At 37.7% G+C, this 23,165-nt stretch overlaps 1 protein-coding gene across 3 annotated transcripts in view; it reads left to right on the forward strand.

Moving 5' to 3' along the window:
* FCHSD2 (FCH and double SH3 domains 2) overlaps positions 1-23,165 on the forward strand; it is a 299,421-nt gene that overhangs the window by 259,371 nt on the left and 16,885 nt on the right. For all 3 annotated transcript variants that reach the window (XM_082845563.1, XM_082845564.1, XM_082845565.1), the window contains 2 exons: positions 2,090-2,194; positions 12,714-12,875. In XM_082845563.1, coding sequence (XP_082701689.1) covers positions 2,090-2,194; positions 12,714-12,875 — 267 coding nt within the window. The remainder of the gene's footprint in view (positions 1-2,089; positions 2,195-12,713; positions 12,876-23,165) is intronic.

The following is a 23,165-nucleotide window of genomic DNA, read 5'->3' on the forward strand; positions in this document are numbered from 1 at the left end:
GTGTATTGGGGAAAAAATATGCAGTTAGATTTCTCCCTTCTGCCATATACAAGGTAAATTTCAAAAGAATTAAAGAGCTAAATGCTAGACACAAGACTACTAAAAACTAAAAAACATATAGAATATTTTTGACATATTACCAGTGGCTTCTTAAGTAAGACGCAAAACCCAGAACCCATAAAGTAAGATGCTTGATAAATATGACTACATAAAAAATTTCTGTAAAACAAAAGAACTTTTAAAAGTTAAGAGAAAGGGGGCTTCCCTGGTGGCGCAGTGGTTGGAGTCCGCCTGCCGGTGCAGGGGACGTGGGTTCGTGCCGCGGTCCGGGAAGATCCCACATGCCGCAGAGCAGCTGGGTCCGTGGGCCATGGCCGCTGGGCCTGCGCATCTGGAGCCTGTGCTCTGCAGTGGGAGAGGCCACAACGGTGAGAGGCCCACGTACCGCAAAAAAAAAAAAAAAAAAGTTAAGAGAAAGGGAATAGAATGGGAGGAAATATTTGTGACATAAATAACAGAAAAAGGACTAATATCTGGAAGGAAATATATTTAAGTAATAAGAAAAAGACAAAAAAGTAGAAAAATGGTTAGAGGATATGAACTGCCTATTTATAAAAGTAGAAATAGAGATGACCAGCAACATATGAAATGATATTCTATTACAGAGAAATGAAAATTGAAACAATAAGATAATTTTTATAAAATTTCAAAGATTGACAATATCCAGTGTTGGTGAAATGTAGAGAAACGTGCTCTTACACACTACTAGAAGAGTAGGTACAGCCTTTTGTGAGCAATTTGGCAATGTCTATAAAAATGTACAGTTTCCACTTCTGTGTTTTTACCTTAGATAAATATTCCCGTATGTGTTCAAAGAATCATTGACTAGGTTGTTTGTACAGTACTGTTTATAGTATTGAGAAATTTGAAAACTCATATAGCAATGTAGTAAGAGTAAACAAAATATGGTATGGTTGAACTATTGAATCTGTGGATTAATTAGAGAATGAAGTCAATCAGTTTGTACACACACAAAAAGGTTTCTTAGACACATTGAAGGGAAGGTAGATCTCATTTTATTATTTTTCAAACAAAACTGTACAAAGCATGTAAGGAAATACATAAGAGATGGCTTGATAAAATACAAATAAATTGATGGGACAGTCTTTATCTTGGGGTGGGGAGCACATGGTGGGGTATGAAGATACAACAGACTTTTTACCATTTTGTATTAGTTGTTATTTAGAAACAATGCTTTATATTCATGTAATTTTTAAAAATTAAAGGTATACATATCAAAACATGCAATTCAAATGAGGTTTATAGATAGTGCCAGTGTCAATTTTCTGGGTGTTATATTGTACTATAGTTAGATAAGTTGTTACCCTTGGGGGAAGCTGGGTGAAGGGACTCTACTACTTTTGCAACTTCCTGTAAGTCTATAATTATTTCAGAAGTTTTTTTTTTTTTTAACATCTGTATTGGAGTGTAATTGCTTTACAATGGTGTGTTAGTTTCTGCTGTATAACAAAATGAATCAGCTATACATATACATATATCCCCATATCTCCTCCCTGTTGCATCTCTATCCCACCCCTCTAGGTGGTCACAAAGCACCGAGCTGATTTCCCTGTGCTATGCAGCTGCTTCCCACTAGCTATTTTACATTTGGTAGTGTATATATGTCCATGCCACTCTCTCACTTCTTCCCAGCTTACCCTTCCCCCTCCCCGTGTTCTCAAGTCCATTCTCTACGGCTGCGTCTTTGTTCCTGTCCTGCCCCTAGGTTCTTCAGACCCTTTTTTTTTTTTAGATTCCATATATATGTGTTAGCATATGGTATTAGTTTTTCCTTTCTGACTTAACTTCACTCTGTATGACAGTCTCTAGGTCCATCCACCTCACTACAAATAACTCAGTTTTCAGAGGTTTTTAAATTATCAAATAAATAAATGAAAACAAAGGTTAAAAAGGGAATCATGGTCACTTGTCACTAAAGTCTTTAAAGTTATCTAGATACTCTAGTCACTTTAAGGGAAAAAAAGAGAAAAATAGAAAGCAATCATCATTTTCCTATTTTCTTTAATAGGTTCTAGATGATCTGGAATGTCATGGAGTTGCAGTTTCAGAACAAGGCCGAACAGAGTTGGAACAGAAAATAGATGAAGCTAGAGAAAATATTCGTAAAGCAGAGGTGAGGTGGCAGCTAATTGTGACATTTTGCCCAGCTCCAGCAATGTCACAGCCGTGATGTGGACCTTTAGAATTCAGTTTCTATACACTGATTAATTTGAAGATTGATTCACCATCTGTGTCCAGAGTATTCTTTTTGAGTGCCTGTTTCATACAAGGTAGTACACATAACAAAAAGACACTGAACCCATTATGAAGAGTTTATAATCATGAAACATCAAATAACGAAAGAATTAAGTTACAATAAAGATATTAATTTTAAAGTTTTTACAAGTTACGTAATAAATCAGTCAGCATAGTATAGAAATTGATACATATAAGTTCAGTGCCTAGAAAAGTCTCCCCCCGTATGAAAGGTTCACTGGATCCAGGGGCATAAGCTGACTTTTTAAGAATAGAGAAGAGTTGGTTAAGCAGACAAGGCAAAAGTTACAGCAGTGGATTTTAATCTTTTGTGGAGTCATGGGACCCTTTGAGGATCATATGAGAGTGTGAAACCCTCTCTACCACAAAAAAATGTACGTTTTATTTATAGTATTCAGAAGTTCATGTACCCTAGGCTAATATTCCGTGACCTAGAGGGGGAGAAGTTGAGATGGAAAGAAAAGTTATTTGCAAAGGAGGAAGATATAAGATGTAGTTTGGCAGTTGGATTTGATTAGCATGGAGGATTTTTGTAAAGAAATGTGGTAGAAAGTAAGGAAAGTCATTGTGGTTAAGACCAGTTCATGAAGGACCTGTGCACACTTGTATTTAGTTATCTATCCAGTGCAACATAGTGAAGGGACGTGGAAGTAGACATTAAAAAAACACTGCGGGGCTTCCCTGGTGGCGCAGTGGTTGAGAGTCCGCCTGCCGATGCAGGAGACATGGGTTCGTGCCCCGGTCCGGGAAGATCCCACATGCCATGGAGCGGCTGGGCCCGTGAGCCATAGCCGCTGAGCCGGCGCGTCCGGAGCCTGTGCTCCGCAACGGGAGAGGCCACAACAGTGAGAGGCCCGCATACCGCAAAAAAAAACACAAAAAAACAAAAAAAACACTGCGACTGTCCAGCCTTCAGCAAGAATATGTTCTTGTTAGGAAGGCTTAAAGAATGCCCAAGATAACTAAGACTGTAAAGCATAAGTGCCAAGGAGTGGTCCACACGAGTGTACTTAACACTTAAGGAACCCAAAGGACACAGAGGTCACTGTGGGAGTTGTTAGGACAGGTAACACAAAGAGATAGGACTTAAGATGGATATTGACAGATGAAAAAGGGATAGCACAGACTTATGCCATGCAACCTCAAGAGGCAGAACTTGAACTGAAAGAAGGTAGGGAAGGAGGCAGATTTGAGCTTGCTACTGGGAAATACTTTCTAACAGATCTGCCCAATGGCAAAATAAGCTGCCCTAAGATATAGTGCAGCACTATAAGTGTATAAGAAGATGCTATACAAGAAATTCTTGTATTGGGTTGAGCATTAATCTAAGCTAGTGATTTTCAAATACGCTCTCAGATCTCTAGAGGTTTTGAGGCAGTATTTCAGTGATGGGGGCGGGGCAAGGAGTGGGGGTTGGTAGTAAGTGGAGAGGCAGCATCAGCAAAGACAGGGAATATGAGCATGTTTCTGGCACAGCCCCATGGAAGTGATCTGAACCAGAAGAGGCTTGCTATCTTGCTATCTGCCTGGTCTAGAGAAGCCCCAGTAACCCCAGCTCGCCTTCATTCCTGGCACATGATCCACAGCCTCCATAGTGAAGAGAGCAGAGTGAACGATAAATAGCCATTTTCCTCACTGAACTCAGGGTCATGGCTAAACCGCTGCCCTAGGGTTCTAGCCAAGCACGTTGGCAGGCTCTTGCCTACTTCGAGAAATGTTGGCTTGTGTAGAAGAACTTTTCTTGTTCGTTTCTCCAGACTCTGCGTGAAGCCAGTTTCAGAGCCTTGACAGAACAGGACAAGTCTCAGAAGTTTTCTGAAGGGTGTGTTCTCTCATGTATTTTCCATTTCCAGACTTCATCCATGGTGTCACTGTCTGGTACCCTACCTCCACCATGCCCTTCAGTAGTAGCAGTAGTAGGTATCAATCACACAAAGTCTGCATTTAGGCTGAATGACCTGTTATTTCCATGAATGTGCTAAACTGCCCTCTGTTTGTTAGCTTAAAGCTAAAAGTATGAAATGAGAGTCCCACAACAGAACGTCTCATCTCTCCTAATACTAGTATTTAAGTCTGCAGTCTCAAAGGTAATTTTCTTACCAAAAATATGCAATATGCTAAAAACCGTGATGCCAGATCCATTATCTCAGTTTTGAATATCTGTGAAATGTAGTTTATCCTACTGCTATCTTAAAGCAATCTCTTACTTGATTTCCACTTATCAGTTACAAAAAATAACCCAGCTAAAATTAGATGGAAAATATGAGGGTAGTATTAGAGTATTATTTACAAGATTGTCATAATGAAATTTTTGCATAGACTAGACCACAAGAGCCTTCAGAGGAATTGACAGTAATGGTTTCAATAGATTCTCTTTTTCTTTTTTCTGCCTGTGTATCATTTGTATTGGATTTTCTCTTTCAATAGTTATTATAAATACACAAAAGAGAGTAAACTAGTTAAAATTCCATTATGTCCTTTATGTTTGGTTTTTAACTCCTGCAACATGAATGCTACCCTCCCTTGTTGATTAATCTGCTTTATCCAGTATTTTCTATAATATGTTTCCATTCAGTGTTGCTAATTAGAATAGAAACCTTTGTGGCACTCAGTAATAGATTAAAGAAATTTTTCCAGTCATAAGAAATTGAAACTGTAAATGGCCTGTGCTTTTCCAAAGAATAGGAATAGTATACTATTTCCAAAGAATAGTATAATAGAGGTTATATAGTGATTAATTAATTATTGGCTGGTTAATTTGGGGACAGACTCACTAATTCATTAGGTTAACAAACACTTAATGAGTATCTGCTGCGTGCCAGATACTGATGAATATACTAGATATACATTGATGAACAACCTATTGTTATATTGTTATGATCTCTACGACTATCACAAGAATATTTGTACTAGCTGTGCTACTCTTTGCAGCCCCTGACTAATTTAAGAATTGGATTGAGGCAATAACTGCTTAAATTAAACTTTAATAACAATTTTCTTAACCTGGTATTTAGGTATTTGAATTTTTTGAAATGCCTCTTGTCATACGGATACACACACATTCTTGATCTGACATATCATACCTATTTTTAAGGTAGCTTGCCAGGAAACCAAGAGTTTTAAATGCCCTTTTTGGAAGCTGTACATGACTTATGTTTCAGGATACAATTATTTTTTTTGTGTATTTAAATTGTACCTTTATCTGGGTTGAGGGCAGTTTTTTCTCTTTTTCAACAGTGAAATGTTTAACACAAAGAGGAGGAAGTTAATGTAAGAAGTCAAAGATACCCAGAAATTTTTAATGATATTTTATACATGTTAGGTATTAATGTCTGCAGGAGGAACTATAAACTATATGACTCTTTCTCCAAGATATTAACTAAATTTTATGATCTGAATTGAATGTTCATTTGAAAGCCAAAATACATGGTATCAAATGAATTAACAAAACCAAAACTAAAATCACTTCTTGTCTATATAAACACATTTTAATAGATACCATTTTTTAAAATTATCATCTCATAAGTTTCTCTTGTACATGAGGAATTCAAAATTACAATGTCACTGTTGTACTCAATGACTCAAAAATGTTGTACTCAATGACTCAAAAATGGTAAGACCCTTGCCATAATGCTATAAGAGAAGTCGAAAAACCTCAGCTGCATAAAATGTGAGGCCTCATTACTACAAGGTTAATGAAATGCTAAGGGTGACCCTGCTATAAAAACAAAATTTCCAATCATATTATATCCAAATTTATATTACCTCCAGACTTGTTATTGTGGGGTTTCACTGTACTCTTATAATGTAGTATGTTAGTAGACCTCTTAACTAACCACTTTCTTCAATTTTTATTGTGAAAATTTTCAAACATACAAAAAAGATGAAGAATAAATATATATTTTCCAATATGCTAAATTCAACTATTAATATTTTGCAATATTAAATTTATGTGTTTATTTCTATACTATAAAATGGAAGCTAAGTTTAAAGATCTGACTATAGTCTATATTTTAGGCAAGAATACTTTATAAATGATGCTGTGTTTTTCATCACAGTATGCTTTTACCAAGTTTTCTCACTACTGATGCTAAGAATAGTCACTTTCAATTCAGGTGGCACTACCAAATCTTTCTACTGTTAAAGTTCTTTTTTCTTTTTCCATTGCAATTAACAAGTACTAGTCACCTCCAGGGACAGCAAATGAGTATTTTTCTCCCTTTCTTAAGTATTATTACTATGTCATGGAATTTTAAAAATCAACTTTATTAAGGCATAATATACATAAAATAAAATGTAGCCATTTCAAGTAAACACTTTAATGTGCTTTGATAAATGCGCACCCCTAAATATCCACTGCCACAATCAAGGTATAAAATATTTCTGTCACCCCAGAAGGTTCTTTTGTGGCCAGGCAACAGCTGATCTGCTTTCTGTCGTATAGGTTAGTTCAACTCCAACAACATGAATAATAGATCACTTGATATTGTCCTATACATCGCATATAAAGATCACCCCACACACTTTTTTTTTTTTTTTTTTACCCCACACACTTTTATCCAGCCTTATTTTTTATCATAATCTCAGTTTGATGAGTTATTATGTATTCAAGTTCACTAATCCTTTCTTCTGTAGTGTATAACCTGCTATTAAGGCTATCCTGTGAATTGTGATTTCAGATATTACATTTTTAGCTCTATGAATTATATTTGGTTCTTTATATCTTCCAGTTCACTCCCATTTATCTTCATGTTGTCCTTTAAATCCTTAAGTATGTTTATGATAGTGACTTTAAAGTCCTCATCTGCTCATTCCGTCATATCTGTGATTTCTGGCTCTCTTTCTATTGACTGATGTTTCCTTTGGTTATGGCTCATATTTTTCTGCTATTCAAATACTTAGTACTATTTTTTACTGAATACTAGGAATTGTGACTGTTTAGCTGTTGAGTTTCTGGATTCTCTTTTCTTATTTTAAAGCCTGTTGAGTTTTGTTTGGGCAGCCAGCTCAGTTTGATCTGTTCAAGGCCTGTTTTTAAGCTTTGGGTTGGTTTAGAGTAGCCTTTCCAGTAGGGCTAATTTAGCCTTATTACTAATGAATTTCCTTTCTGCAGTTTCTTCTTTTGCCATGAGTATCCAACAAGGTCTCTGGTCTCTCAACTCTGGCTGGATGGAACTGCAACATCTTTCAGCCCTATACAATCTCTGGGAGTTTTTCAGTTCACAGCTCCACGGTAGATGTTCTTTCCCCAGTACTTAATTCTTTACAAAGTCTCCTCATGGAGTCCCACCTTATGTATTACAATTTATTATAGATTTTTATTCATTTAATCTGTTTTCAGTATTACAGTTGTCCTTCTTTAAGCCCAATATTGTCTAAATTTGGCCATTGAGAGTCCATTTAAGCTGACTTCTGTGTCCTTTTGACATTACTCCCACTAGTCTTTGAACATTTTTTGCTTTCTAGCACAACAAGCTATCTTAGGCTCACCTTGTATTTTCCCTGCCCAGACTTAGAATTAGCCTTTTCTCCAAGAAGCTCTGCTTTCTTTTAATATAGAATAGTATTTAGACACCAAAGTCTAGGCTGTGAAGGTGCTTACTGTTATGGGTGTCATTTATTTCTTGGCCCTTCCTTTGTTGTTAGAGCTAGGAATTTTTTTTAAATCATGAGTTCATATTGATATTTTCAATTCAAATTTAAAATTGGAAAGATTTTATTAAACTTCTTTATTTTATATTTGTATCTTTTTATCTTATATTGAAATTTTAAGTTCCTAATAATATTATACGATATTTTATTTGCCTTATCTTACATCTATATTAAACGGTTTCAAAATTACAATGCAAATATTATTAATAGTAAATTGCTGAGTGAAATTTAAGATTTCTTTGAATGTAGAATATATCTCTACAAGGATTTCTGCTTCTGATAATAAGGGGCTAGCTTATATCCTCTTTTAGATAACAATTATTAATAAGGGTAAAAATATTTAAAATACCTATTTGATAGAACTGGAAAATGACCCAAAGCATATAAAATCTAGAGGGGAAAAGACTCTTCAGAGAATGAGACTATTCGTGGTGACATTTACATTTTACAGCTCTTTGTGAGGGGCTGTACAACTAAAATTCAAGCAGAGAAGGGCTTCCCTGGTGGCGCAGTGGTTAAGAATCTTCCTGCCAATGCAGGGGACACGGGTTCGAACCCTGTCCCAGGAAGATCCCAGATGCTGCGGAGCAACTAATCCCGTGTGCCACAACTACTGAGGCTGTGCTGTAGCACCTGTGAGCTACAACTCCTGAACCCCGTGCACCTAGAGCCCCTGCTCCACAAGAAGACAAGCCACTGCAGTGAGAAGCCTGCGCACCGCAACAAAGAATAGCCCCCACGCCCAGCACTGAATACCCAACGCAGCCAAAAATAAATAAATAAATTTATTTATTTATTTTAAAAAATTCAAGCAGAGAGCCTAAGTCTTACTGGCTTGAGCTTGGATGTCAGGGAGTTCTCAAATTTGCATATAAATAACCATCCAAATCCTTGGCTAAACCTAAGTAGACATGTGCAGCAGAAACTCCAAGGAACTTGGCAAGAAACAACAGCTAGGGCTTCCCTGGTGGCGCAGTGGTTGAGAGTCCGCCTGCCGATGCAGGGGACACGGGTTTGTGCCCTGGTCCGGGAAGATCCCACATGCCGCGGAGCGGCTGGGCCCGTGAGCCATGGCCGCTGAGCCTGCGCATCTGGAGCCTGTGCTTCACAATGGGAGAGGTCACAACAGTGAGAGGCCCATGTACTGCAAAAAAAAAAAAATCTAAGTTTGCAAATACCATATTCCTCAATTGTTTGGTAAAGTACTGATAAGAATAAATCTTATGAAAACTAGATTACTTGGATTTGAGAAAACAGAATATACTTCTCTCTCTCTGTCTCTCTCTGTTTTCTTTGTTTCTTTGCTTCAGCAATTAAATGACTTACATTTATAATTTCCAAGAAGAGGTTTGTTGGTTCACTTATTTTTCAAAAACATTTCATTGCTTATATTAGTTTAAAATGCATACTAGAATGGTGCTGAGACAACTGGATATCCACATGCAGAAGAATGAAGTTGGACCCCTACTTCACACCATATAAAAAAATAAACTCGGGCTTCCCTGGTGGCGCAGTGGTTGAGGATCTGCCTGCCAATGCAGGGGAAACGGGTTCAAACCCTCGTCTGGGAAGATCCCACATGCCGCGGAGCAACTAGGCCTGTGAGCCACAACTACTGAGCCTGCGCGTCTGGAGCCTGTGCTCCGTAACAAGAGAGGCCGCGATAGTGAGAGGCCTGCGCACCGCGATGAAGAGTGGCCCCCATTTGCCGCAACTAGAGAAAGCCCTCACACAAAAACGAAGACCCAACACAGCCATTAATAAATAAATAAATAATTTTTAAAAATAAATAAATAAATAAATAAACTCAACTCAAAATGATCAAACACCCAAATATAACAGCTAAAGCTATAAAACTATTTTAAGAAACATAGGGATAAATCTTTGTGACCTTGGATTAATTTCTTAGATAAGACACCAAAAGCCCAAGCAACAAAAGAAAAAAATAGATAAATTGGACTTAATCAAACTTTTAAAACTTTTATGCTTCACAAGACACTATCAAGAAGTGAAAGACCCACATAATGGGAAAAAAAATATTTGCAAATCATGTATCTGATAAGGGACTTTGATCTAGAATACATCAAAAACTTACAATAAACAGACAAAGGCAAAATAAAAGCAGTAAAAAGACAGCCCAATTTAAACATGGACAAAGGTTCTGAGTAGACATTTCTCCAAAGAAGATATATAATGATCAGTAAGCACGTGAAAAGATGACATCGTTAGTCATCAAGGAAATACAAATCAAAACCACAGTGAGATACCACTTCACATCCACTAGGATGGCTAGAATCAAAAAGGGCAGACATTAACAAGGTTTGCCAGGATGTAAAGAAATGGTAACCCTCACCCTGCTGGTGTGATTGTTAAATGAGTTTGCTGCTTTGAAAAACAATCTGACATTTCCCCAAATAGTTAAACATACCATTACTTTATGACTAAGCAATTCCAGTCCTAGGTATATAGCCACGTGAAATGAAAACATATGTCCACACTAGAACTTGTATACTAATGTTTGTAGCAACATTATTCATATTAGCTGAAAAGTTGAAACAACCCATTACCTGACAAATGGATAAACAAAATGTGTTCTACCCACAGTATCCATAAAAAGCAATGAAATACTGATACATGTTACAGCATGGATGAACTTCAACAACATTATGCTAAGTAAAAGAAGCCAGACACAAAACACCATATATTGTATGATTCTATTTATATTAAATGTTCAGAATAGACAAATCTATAGAGAGAGAGGGTAGATTAGTGGTCCCATAGGCTACAGGGAATAAGTTATAAGGGAGCAATAACTGAAGGATATGGGGTTTTTTTTTGGAGATGATTAAAATATTCTAAAATTGTACCACTATATTTAAAATGGATAACCAACAAGGACCTACTGTATAGCACAGGGAATTCTGCTTAATATTATGTAACAACCTAAACGGAAAAGAATTTGAAAAAGAATAGATACATGTATATGAATAACTGAATCACTTTGCTGTACACCTGAAACTATCACAAACATTGTTAATCAACTATACTCCAATAGAAAATAAAAAGTTAAAAAAAATAAAATTGTGATAATTGCACATATCTGTGAATATACTGTAAGCGAATTGTATTATACACTTTAAAGGGGTGAATTGTGTGATATGTGCACTTCATCTCAATAAAGTTGTTACCAAAAAAAATTATTAGAAGAATAAGATTTTTACAAGACCGTTTACCAAATAGTGTGCCTGCAAGCCAAAAACTTTATATAAAGGTCTATATGATATCCAAAACCATTGAATTGTGTACTTGAAAATGACTAAGATGGTGAATTTTATGTAATATGAATTTGTCTCTTTTTGTGTGTGTGTGGCCACACCATGCCGCATGTGGGATCTTAGTTCCCCAACCAGGAATCAAACCCGTGCCCCCTGCAGTGGAAGGGCAGAATCTTAACCACTGGACAACCAGGGAAGTCCCTTTATCTCATTTTAAAATCTTAGGAATACGATATAAATTCAGCAATGAGAGCTCAGTGAAACAAGTCAGATGTCAGATCCTTTTTGATACCAACTCCCTCAGCAGAGAATCCAGAGAGTGATCAGAATCGCATACCAGAAGGGCTCAGTGAGCATACTTGTTTGTCCAGGATGTCCACAGAAGGCCATCAAGTGAAGGTCCTCAAAATTATCTCAGTGGAGCCGTCAAATGTTGAAGGAAGAGACAACCACTCTAATATGAGGAAGAATGAAGCTGAGTTAACTACTTGCTAAAACAAAAGAGAATGATACTTACAAAATACAATCTTTCTGACAAAGTAGAACCAATGCAAAGGGTTTTGAGAAGTGTGGATTTCAGGGATTGGCAGATTTTCAAAACTGGGCATGTGTTACAGACTAGCTTTTAACTGGTGTGTAGGGATTGATGGACTGTTGGAAGCAGGAGTGGAAGCTTAACTGCTGATGATTACTGGAGTGAGGCTGTGGTTGATTGGCTGCCTTGCAGAAGCTTGGGGCTGTCACAGATTGGCTGACTCAGAGGCATGGCTATTGGAGTAAAGCAGTTACTGTTTGATTGGGACAGGTTTAAACTAATTCTAAGATTACTTGCTTATGGCTTGGAACAAGAGCCAAAAAACAGACAGTGTTTCCTTTTCTTGAATTTGGAGCACAGGAACTTTTTATTCTCAATATCTTCTGTTTCTGACAGCTGCATCATAATTTAATATAAAATCTGTACTCAGTAGGCAGTCAGGAATTGTGGAAGTTTTTAAGCAGGGAAGTGACTGATGAGATCATTCGTAGACTTGTAAAAGATGGATTATAGAGGAGAAGAGAAAGTCCAGGAAATGGGTTAGAAGGCTGTTGAAAATGCTAACTTTTGGTATGTTCTGAGGCGTAGCCTTATTAAAAGGAAAGGAAAGCAGACTTTATGGTGCATTAACATCTTCCTTTTGATAAGTTATATTTGATGTAACTTGTCAAAATGCAAGTGTGCCTTTTTCCATTGTCAGCAAGCTCTGATTCCTGTTCTTGTGTTCCCTTCCCTCTTCCCTTCTTCCCCTGTTCCTCTCTCCCTCTTGCCAAGTGAAAAATTAACATCTATGCCAAGGAAGAATTGCTAATGAACATCAAGATTGTTCTAATTAATAAATCAGGAGTAACTTAAAAACAATCAATTTGAGGAAAAAATGCTCTGATTTCTGACCATTTTCTTGGTTTTCTTAGATAATTAAGTTGAAAGCTGAAGCCCGGCTGGACCTACTAAAGCAGATTGGTGTTTCCGTGGACACATGGCTAAAGAGTGCAATGAACCAAGTGATGGAAGAACTGGAAAATGAGCGATGGGCCCGCCTTCCTGCAGTGACCAATAATGGAACGTTACACTCGGTATGGTTTCTCTTCTTGGATACGATGGGCTGACTTCACTGCAGGATGCTATTCTTTGACTATGTAGCCAAACTTGATAATAGCCAAAATTTTAAAGAAAAAATAATGGTTTTGCTAATGGTTTGGGGTTTTTTCCTTTAGTCTGTCACTAATTGAGTTAAATTTAGTGCAGGAAAGCGAGAAGAAAAAAATAGTGCTTTTCTTAAAATGTGCAGTGAAAAGTATGTTATCACTAGTAGCTTTATCGTTATCCCACTCATGAAGTAGATATGTTTCTTGTCTGGAGGTAGCAGGATAAAACTTTTAGTCTGATGTTTCCAGAGTTTTCAGAGGTCTTCCCAGGGTAATGAAAATAAACATCCAGGGAGTTGTAAACAGTTGTAAAGAAAGGAAAGGAACACAGTCTGTGGCTTAGTCTGTTTAGTTCACAAGGGCTGTCACACTCTGCTCACAGTATCTTTCATCAGGGAGACAGTGCTGCAGGTATAGTTTTACAAACAAAGCCAGAACTCAAGAAGTTTTCTTCCTCCAAATCCAGGGCTTTTTCCACTCTGATGACATCCAGTTCAACCTTAGTTTTTCATCCTGGAGATCTGAGTATCAGAAAAGTTCAGTGATTTGCCTGATACTACATAGGTAGATATATAATGCCTCCCTGGTCAAACTAAAGTATTTTCTGCTGCTTTCTCCCTACCCATTATTCTCTCTCATCCAGTTTATTTCCATATGGCATTTATTACAATCTATACTTGTCTTCTTCTTTTCTTTTGTTTATTGTCTATCTTCTCTCGAATGTAATTTCCATGCCTACCTGGTTCACTGCTCGGCACAGCAAAGTACCTGGCACATAGTAGGTACTCAATAAATATCTGTTGAAGGACAGAGAATGAATTGATAGATAGATGGAATGTAGCAAACTAAAAGCTAAAACTCTAATCTTCCGAATTTCCACTCTATCCATAGTGCCTCTTCATTGTTTGTGCCTTTCAGATAAAAGGAATCCTTGCTAGAGAAATTGGCCAAAGTTTAAGAACATTCCTGGAAGTTTTATCAGTTTTTTCACATAGCATTCTGATTTTCTAATGAGAATACACTTGCATATTTAAAAAGGATTGTGTGTGGGTGTGCATATGAAGGAAAAACAATCTATTGAAGGTTTATTTTTATTTCACTATTAATGGTAATCTAACTGGGGTAATAAGCACATATCACCCACATAACTTTGGGGTTAGAAGAACTTGCCTTGTTTCTAGTACAGCAGAGTTGCTCTGTCTCATGGAATGTCTCTTACTGTTGCATCTTTTAAAAGTCACAATTTCCATCTAATTCAGGTTATTCTATTGAACAGAACTTATGACGATGGCAAATTCGAGGCACATTCGTGCTTTTGGCTTCTTTAGCAGTACTGTTGGCAACCAATCAAACACATGATTTTCCTCAGACTAGCACCTTTTCTAACTAAATCAACTGGGTAGGCACTTATCACTTATGTGCCTACTTCCTGGGCAAATTGGAGATGACTTGGTCTTTCTCCTCAAAGAGCTTACAAGCTGGTAGAGCAGACAGATTTTCATGGATCTTAACAATACATGGCAGCGTATGACTGAGCTATTGTGTAGCAAACTCGAATTGCTAACTCCTAACTCATCAACACACCTTGGAAAAAGTCTCTGGGTTTCAGAGATTCTAAGATCCCTTCCAGCTCCAAAATCTCATGATTTTGTGAAATGCTATCAGAAAAGCTTAATATACCTCATTTTACTGCACTTCACAAATAATTGCATTTTTTAATGACGTAAAGGTTTCCTTTTTCATTATTATTATATTTGTTATGGTGATCTGTGATGTTACTACTGTAGTGTTTTGGGGTACCATGAATCTTACTCATTGGGATACTTAATTGATAAATGTTGTGTGTGTTCTGACTGCTCCCCCAACCAGCCATTCCTCTGTCTCTCTCCCTCTTCTCTGGCCTCCCTACACCCTGAGATGCAACAATATTGAAATTAGGCCACTTAATAACCTACAAAGTGTTCAAGTGAAAGGGAGAGTTGCACATCTCTCAATTTAAATCAAAAGCTAGAAATGATTAAGCTTAGTGAGGAAGGCATGTTGAAAACCAAGATAGGCCAAAAGCTAGGCCTCTTGAGCCACAGTTAGCCATGTTGTGAATGCAAAGGAAAAGTTCTTGAGGGAAATTAAAAGTGCTACTCCAGTGAATACATGAATGATAAGAAAGCAAAAAAGCCTTATTGCTGGTAGAGAAGAAGTTTTAGAGGTCTGGACAGATGATCAAACCAGCCACAACATCCCCTTAAGCCAAAGCCTTAATCCAGAGCAAGGCCCTAACTCTGTTCAATTCTATGGAGGCTGAAAGAGGTGAGGAAGCTGCAGAAGAAAAGTTGGAAGCGAGCAGAGGTTCGTTCATGAGGTTTAAAGAGAGAAACAGTCCCATAATATAAAAGTGCAAGGTGAAGCAGCAAGTGCTGATGTGGAAGCTACAACAAGTTATCCAGAAGATCTAGCTAAGACCATTAATGAAGGTGGCTGCACTAAACAATAGATTTTCGGTGTAGACACAATAGCCTTATTGTGGGAAAAGATGCCATCTAGGACTTTCATAGTTAGAGAGAAGTCAATGCCTGGCTTCAGAACTTCAAAGGACAGGCTGACTCTCTCGTTAGGGGCTAACGAAGCTGATGATTTTAAGTTGAAGCCAGTGCTCATTTACCATTCTGAAAATCCTAGGGCCCTTAAGAATTACGCTGAATCTACTCTGCTTATTCTCTGTAAATGTAACAATAAAGCCTGGATGACAGTGTATCTGTTTACAACATGGTTTTCTGAATATTTTAAGCCCACTGTTAAGATCTGCTACTCAGAAAAAAAGATTGCTTTCAAAATATTACTGCTCATTGACAATGCACCTGGTCACCCAAGAGCTCTGATGGAGATGTACAGTGAGACTTACGTTGTTTTCATGCCTGGTAACACAATATCCCTTCTGTAGCCCATGGATCAAGGAGTAATTTTGATGTTCAAGTCTTCTGAGTTAAGATATACATTTCATAAGTCTATAGTTGCCATAGATAGTGATTCCTTTGATGGATCTAGGCAAAGTAAACTGAAAACCTTTTGGAAAGGATTCACCGTTCTAGATGCTATTTAGAACATTCATGATTCATGGGAAGAGGTCAAAATTTCAGTATGAACAGGACTTTGGAAGAGGTTGATTCCAACCCTCATGGATGACTTTGAGGGATTCAGGAATTCAGTGGAGGAAGTAACTGTAGATGTGGTGGAAATAGCAAGAGAACTAAAATTAGAAGTGGAGCCTGAAGATGTGACCGAATTTCTACAATCTCATGATAAAACTTCAATGGATAAAGAGTTGCTTCTTACGGATGAGCAAATAAGTGGTTTCTTGGGACTTCCCTGGTGGCACAGTGGTTAAGAATCCACCTGCCAGTGCAGGGGACACAGGTTTCAACCCTGGTCCAGGAAGGTCCCACATACCGTGGAGCATATAAGCCTGTGCACCACAACTACTGAGTCCGTGCACCCTAGAGCCCACATGCCGCAACCACTGAGCCTGTGTGCTGCAGCTACTGGAGCCCGTGTGTCTAGAGCCCCTGCTCCGCAACAAGAGAAGCCACTGCAATGAGAAGCCCATACACCGCAACAAAGAGTAGCCCCTGCTCGCCACAACTAGAGAAAGCCCATGCGCAGCAATGAAGACCCAACGCAGCCAAAAAAATAAAATTAATTAAATTAAATTTTTTTAAAAAAGTGGTTTCTTGAGATGGAGTCTATTCCTGGTGAAGATGTTGTAGATTGTTGATATGACAACAAAAGATTTAGACTATTGCATGAACTTAGTTGATAAATCAGGGGTTGAGAGGTTTGCCTCCAGTTTTGAAAGAAGTTCTACTGTGGGTGAAATGCTACGAAATAGCACTGCATGCTACAGAGAAATCGTTCATGAGAGGAAGAGTCAATGAATGCAGCAAACTTCAGTGCTGTCTTATTTTAAGAAACTGCCACAGCCACCCCAGCGCTCAGCAACCACCACCCTGATCGGTCAGCATCCATCAACATCGAGGCAAGATCCTCCACCAGCAAAAAGATTACGACTCGCTGAAGACTCAGATGATGGTTAGCATTTTTTGGCAATAAAGTATTTCTTAAGGTATGTAAATTTTTTTAGACATAATGGTATTGCATGCTTAATAACTACAGTATAGTGTAAACATAACTTTTATGTGCACTGGGAAACCAAAAAATTAGTTTGACTCACTTGTGATAATCTCTTTACTGCGGTGGTCTGGAACCAAACCCGTAATACTCCAAGGTTTGCCTATACCAGCTAGAAAAAGAGGAGAGAAGTTTGCCTCATGAAGGAAATGTCATTAAAGATAGTCCTTGAAGAATTTTAACAGGAGATAAAGAAAAGCTTCTGAGTATGAAGGAAGGAAATGAAGGAGATGTCCCTAGTATAGTGTCTGGCAGTGAGTAGTACAGTCTGGTTGTAAGTGTTGAATAAATTGGGTATTTGTGACAACTTTCCCAAAACAGCAGCTCATCTAGACACATGTCATCCTCTGTGAAAGGAGCATTTTGCAATCCCATTCCACTCTTTCTTCCCTCTAGTCACTCTTACGGAGCCTGTGTCTTCCCACTTTCGGCTGATGGATATAACAATATAAATAAAGGAAAAGTGTATGCATAAAATAGTTTAATGAAATCCCAATATTTATTTAACCTGATTTTAAAGGACAGCCCTGAAATAATTTAGAGGGATTTGTATCTCTTCATACTGACAGCTGGCTGACGAGGGGCAGGGAGCATAAATACACATTCTGAGGGCCAAATTATTTCTTCCATTATAGATGCCAACAAAAGCATTAGTCATCAGGTTTAGAATTTCCTTCCATCTGGAAAACATGGTTAATAGTACTGTTAGACATTACTAGTGTAAAGTACCCTATAGAAGATAAGTGTTTTTAAAATATAGAGTCTGTTTACCTTATAGAATAAGGATAGAACTATATTTACTCGAGTATTAACTCTTTGCCTTCTGTATTATGCTGTGGTACAGAATATAGGATTGGGAAGGAAAAAAACACAGAATATAGCAATTTTTTTTAAACGGAGAGCATTCTACTGATATAATTATTCAGTTGATGGTTAACCAGAGTCTACATACAGCTTCCTATGATTGGATTGCTGCTAGTGACCCAGTCACCCCTTCTGTCACTCATCCCTCCCTTCTCTTATTTTCTTTTTTTTTTGCCAGTCTTAGAATTGTATTTTGGGGGGGCACAGGGTGAGGAACTTGAGAGAATCAACCCTTGCATTTAGAGCACCAGGACTTGAAAATCCAAGTGCAGTTTTTTAAGTCAGTATTTTAAATAATGCAACCTCTACCAGAATTTCTTGTTTTTTCTTCATCTCCATATTCTCGGAATAGGAATACTGATAGGGCTGTTTTAAGTGTACAGCAAATGCGGGTGCAGTGCAAGTTCAAAACAAGTTTGGGAACTGGTTTACGTGAACCTGAGTTAGTTGCTTTGCGATCAACACGGTTTTTCATTCAACAGAATCTCGTGGGGCTTCTGGCTGAAGAACTTGCCCTCGTTCCTTCACCTCCGGCCGTTCCTATCCGTCTTCTAACGTTTTTTGGTTGTTTTTTTTTTTTAAGTTTTGGTTTTGAAATCATTTCTTCTTGCCGGGCCTCTGACCGGTTCTGTCAGTGGAGGACCCCTTCTTTCTCCCACGGATGAAAACAGGCCCTGCACTGACCCTGAACCTGAGATTTGGGGGTGACCCTTCATGCTGTGTAACTCTGACCTGCCCCTACTGAGATTTGGGGTGTGGGGGTGACCCCTCCACTGCATAACTGACGTTGCCCCCACACCCAGGTTGGTCTCTGGGCCTTTCCTTCTCTTATTTTCTTGCCTTCTCTTACTCAAAAACCCATACCCAGTTTACAACCTAATTTTGAAATTATGTTAATTGTAGAGTAGAAAGAGTTATATAACTAGATAATAAAAAATTAGGAAGTACAGTAGAGAAAAAATGACAAAAGCTCCATCCTTATAACACCACTGTTAGCAACTTGATTGAATTCCTTCCTCTTTCTACTATTCCTTTTTAAACATATTTATCATAATAAAGTTAATTTTGTATATTTTTATTTAACATTCCATATTGGTGGTTGATCTTCATAATCATCCTTTTCATGCCTATAGTATTCCATCAGGAATGTGTTCACTTAACTGTTTAGGTTTAATATTTAGATTGCCTCCGCATATTCTAAATAATACTCTTTAAAACATTTGTATGGGGGCTTCCCTGGTGGCGCAGTGGTTGAGAGTCTGCCTGCCGATGCAGGGGACACGTGTCCATGCCCCGGTCTGGGAAGATCCCACATGCCGCGGAGCGGCTAGGCCCGTGAGCCATGGCCGCTGAGCCTGCGCATCCGGAGCCTGTGCTCCGCAACGGGAGAGGCCACAAGTCAGAGGCCCACGTACTGCAAAAAAAACAGAAAAAAAACACAAAAAAACATTTGTATGCATTTTTTTTCATGTTGGGGATTTTTTCTGTAAGATATGTTCTTAGAAGTAGAACTACTGAGTCAGAGATTTTTAGTTTGAGGTTGGTTTATTTTTGTTCTTTCTGCTCTGTTTTTCCGCCTTAGATTCTCAAACTATAGCTGACAGTGTTTACATAACTTCCTTGTCTTCAGCCACTTCCCCCAACTACCATGCCAAGGCATCCGGACAATTACTCTGTTGTGTAGCCTCCCTAAGTATATGAGCATTTTGCAGAGTTGCATAGAAGTAAATTCTAGGGGACTTCCTTGGTGGTCCAGTGGCTAAGGCTCTGTGCTCCCAGTGCAGGGGGCCCATGTTTGATCCCTGGTCAGGGAACTAGATCCCACATACATGCCACAAGTAAGAGTTCGCAGACCGCGACTAAGAGTTTGCATGCCGCAACTAAAGAACCTGCATGCCGCAACAAAGGTCGAAGATCCCGTGTGCCGCAACTAAGACCCAGTGCAGCCAAATAATTAAATAAATAAATATTTTTTAAAAAATCATTTTAAAAAAAATAAAAGAAAGAAGTTCTAACTCTACTCATTATGAAGACCATGTTGAATATGTGTTTGAAAGACAAATATAAAGATTTTAAACCTTTAGGATGCTAGTTTGGTTCCCATCTGCCTCAGTAATGCCTTACAGTCCTTGCATCCAGCAGGCTTTGTTTTTGTAATACAAAAATCTGTTTGTTGGCTTGAGCTAAATCCCAAAGAAAGAAACAATGGATTTTTGTAATGAAATAAATGTAAACTGTAGAAAATAATGGAACACACCTGCAACAATCTTCAATTGCTTTTATATTTACTGTACTTCCAAATGGGCAGTCGTCTTTTTGTTGGACTAAACTCCATACTCAAAATGTCCACACTTTTAATGAAACTAACATTTCAAATTCCCAGTAACATCAGTTTAATTCAATTCAGTAAGCATGTATTGAGCCTGCACTGCTCAGGAGACCCTTTGCTAGGTGCTGGGAATTACCTATAATGTCTGTTGAAATGGTGTCCACAGATTGAGGGAACCACTCTAACTTACTGACAGCCAAGACCAAAGTAGGACATTGAAAAAATGTAGAGCATTTCACTTCTAAGAGAAGTGTCTCTAGCTGTGTTATGTTCTTTGACTTTCTCCATAGCCATAATAACAAGTAAAGTACCTGACACAGATCCTTACATATATTACATGTTCAAAAATATTAATCTGAACCTCAAGATAAGTTGTCTACTCCAGTTCTACCAACTAAGCTTAAAATACTACCAAAAGGAGGGAATTCACATTGGTAAAGTATCTATTCTGTACTAGGTTCCATGTCAGACACATTCATACATTATTTCAGTTAATGATCACAACCATCCTGAATGTATTTATAGATGAGAAGATAGATTTAGAAGAATTAACTGTCTCACCCAACAGTATACAGCTAGTAAGTGGAGAGAGCTGGGATTAGAACCCAGATATCCCTGCCTCTAAAGCACTGCTCTTTACTATACTTTCTTACTCTGTGGATGACCCTTTATTCCTCTAACCTTTATCATGATTCATTTCAATTGCTATGCATTTTTTTCCTTTTTTTCTTTTAAGCATCTGGTGAATCACTGACTGCCCTATTTTTATATAATTAATGGTCTTATAGCATCTTCAAATACTGTGTGGCCAGTTGTCATTAAAATTCCCAAGCTTTACTGATATTTTTAACAGTTTCACTGAGGTATAATTGACATAAAATAGATTACACATATTTAAAAGTGTACAGTTTGTTTTGTCTGACTTCTTTCACTCAGCATGATTATTTTGAGTATCATCCATGTTGTTGCATGTATCAATAGTTCATTTCTTTTAATTGCTGAGTAGTATTCTGTTGTATGAATATACCACAATTTGTTTATCCATTCACCCTGATGATGGGCATTTGAGTTGTCTGGGACTATTACAAATAAAACTGCTATGAATGTATGTTTGTTTGGGTCATACAGTGGCTATATGTTTAACATTTTAAGAACGGTCAGGCTGTTTTCCAAAGTGGTTGTACCATTTTACATTCCCTCCAATAGAGTACTAGTGTTCCAATTGTTCCACTACCTTGCCAATACTTAGTATGGTCAATCTATTTAATTTTAGATATTCTAATAGGTGTGCAGTAGTGTATCATTTTAGTTTTAATTTGCATTTCACTAATAATGTTGAGCATCTTCTTTTATGCTTATTTGCCATCTGTATATCTTCTTCAGTGAAGTGTCTGTTCAGATCTTTCAACCATATTTTATTAGGTTGTTTGTTTTCTTTTTATTGCATTTTGAGAGTTCTTTTTATATTCTGGATACAAATCCTTTATCAGATAGATGATTTACATAATTTTCTCCCAGTCTGTGGCTTGTCTTCTCATTTTCTTAACAATGCCTTTCAAAGAGCAGAAATTTTATTTATTTATTTATTTTTTTGCAGTACGCAGGCCTCTCACTGTTGTGGCCTCTCCCGCTGCGGAGCACAGGCTCCAGACGCGCAGGCTCAGCGGCCACGGCTCACGGGCCCAGCCGCTCCGCGGCATGTGGGATCCTCCCGGACCGGGGCACGAACCTGTGTCCCCTGCATCAGCAGGCAGACTCTCGACTACTGCGCCAGCAAGGAAGCCCCCTGTGGGAGTTTTTTAAACAAAAAATGCAATTTCTTTAATAGAGATAGGGTTATTCAACTTATTCTTCTTGAATGGACTTTGATCATAGGTATCTTTCAAAGAATTTGTCAATTCCATTTAAGCTGCCAAATTTATTGGCATAAAGTTGCTCATAATATTTTTATTATTCTTTGATTGTCTGGAGAATCTGTAGTGACATCACTTCTCTTATTCCTGATATTGTTTATTTGTGTCTCCTCTTTTTTATCCCTGATCATCCTACTAGAGGTTTATCAATTTGATGTATCTTCACAAAAAGAAAAACAGCTTTTGATTTCATTGACTTTTTTACCTGTTGTTTTTCCATTTTTTATTTTATTGATTTCTGCTCTGGTTTTAATTATTTCCTTTCTTCTGATTAATTTGGATTTAACCTGCTCTCTCCTAATTCTTTAAGGTGGAACCTAAGGTCACTGATGTGAGACTTTCCTTCTTTTCCAATATAGGTATTTGGTACGAACATTTCCCTCTACATGTTGCTTAAGCGCCACCACACAAATTCAGATACCACACAAATTCAGATACACTGTGTTATTATTTTCATTCAGTTTTAAATATTTTCTAATTGGCCTTTTAATTTCTTCTTTGTTTCATGGGTTGTTTAGAAGTATTATTGAATTTCCAAATATTCGGGAATTTTACAGATACCTTTCTATTAATGATATAATTTATTTCCATTGTGGTCAGATAACATACTTGAATCATGTTAAATTTATTGAGACTTGTTTTGTGGCCCATTATATGGTATATCTTGGTAAATGTTCCATGTGTACTTGAAAAGAATATATAATCTGCTGGTGTTAGCTGTTATGTTCTATAAATGTCAATTAAGTCAAGTGGGTTTATAGTGTTGTTCAAATCTTCTGTATCCTTACTGATATTCTCAGTTCCCTACATGATGCCCTGTGCCTTATGAGGTTTTCTGCTCTGTTAAGAGGGAATAGGAAATATTCCCAGACCTATGTGAATGCTGAGGATTGTTCCCTCTAATCCTTTGGGTGGTTCTATTGCTGGCTT

Source organism: Leucopleurus acutus (genome assembly GCF_964270905.1).
Source record: "Leucopleurus acutus genome assembly, chromosome: 8".
Classification (NCBI taxonomy): Eukaryota; Metazoa; Chordata; class Mammalia; order Artiodactyla; family Delphinidae; genus Leucopleurus; species Leucopleurus acutus.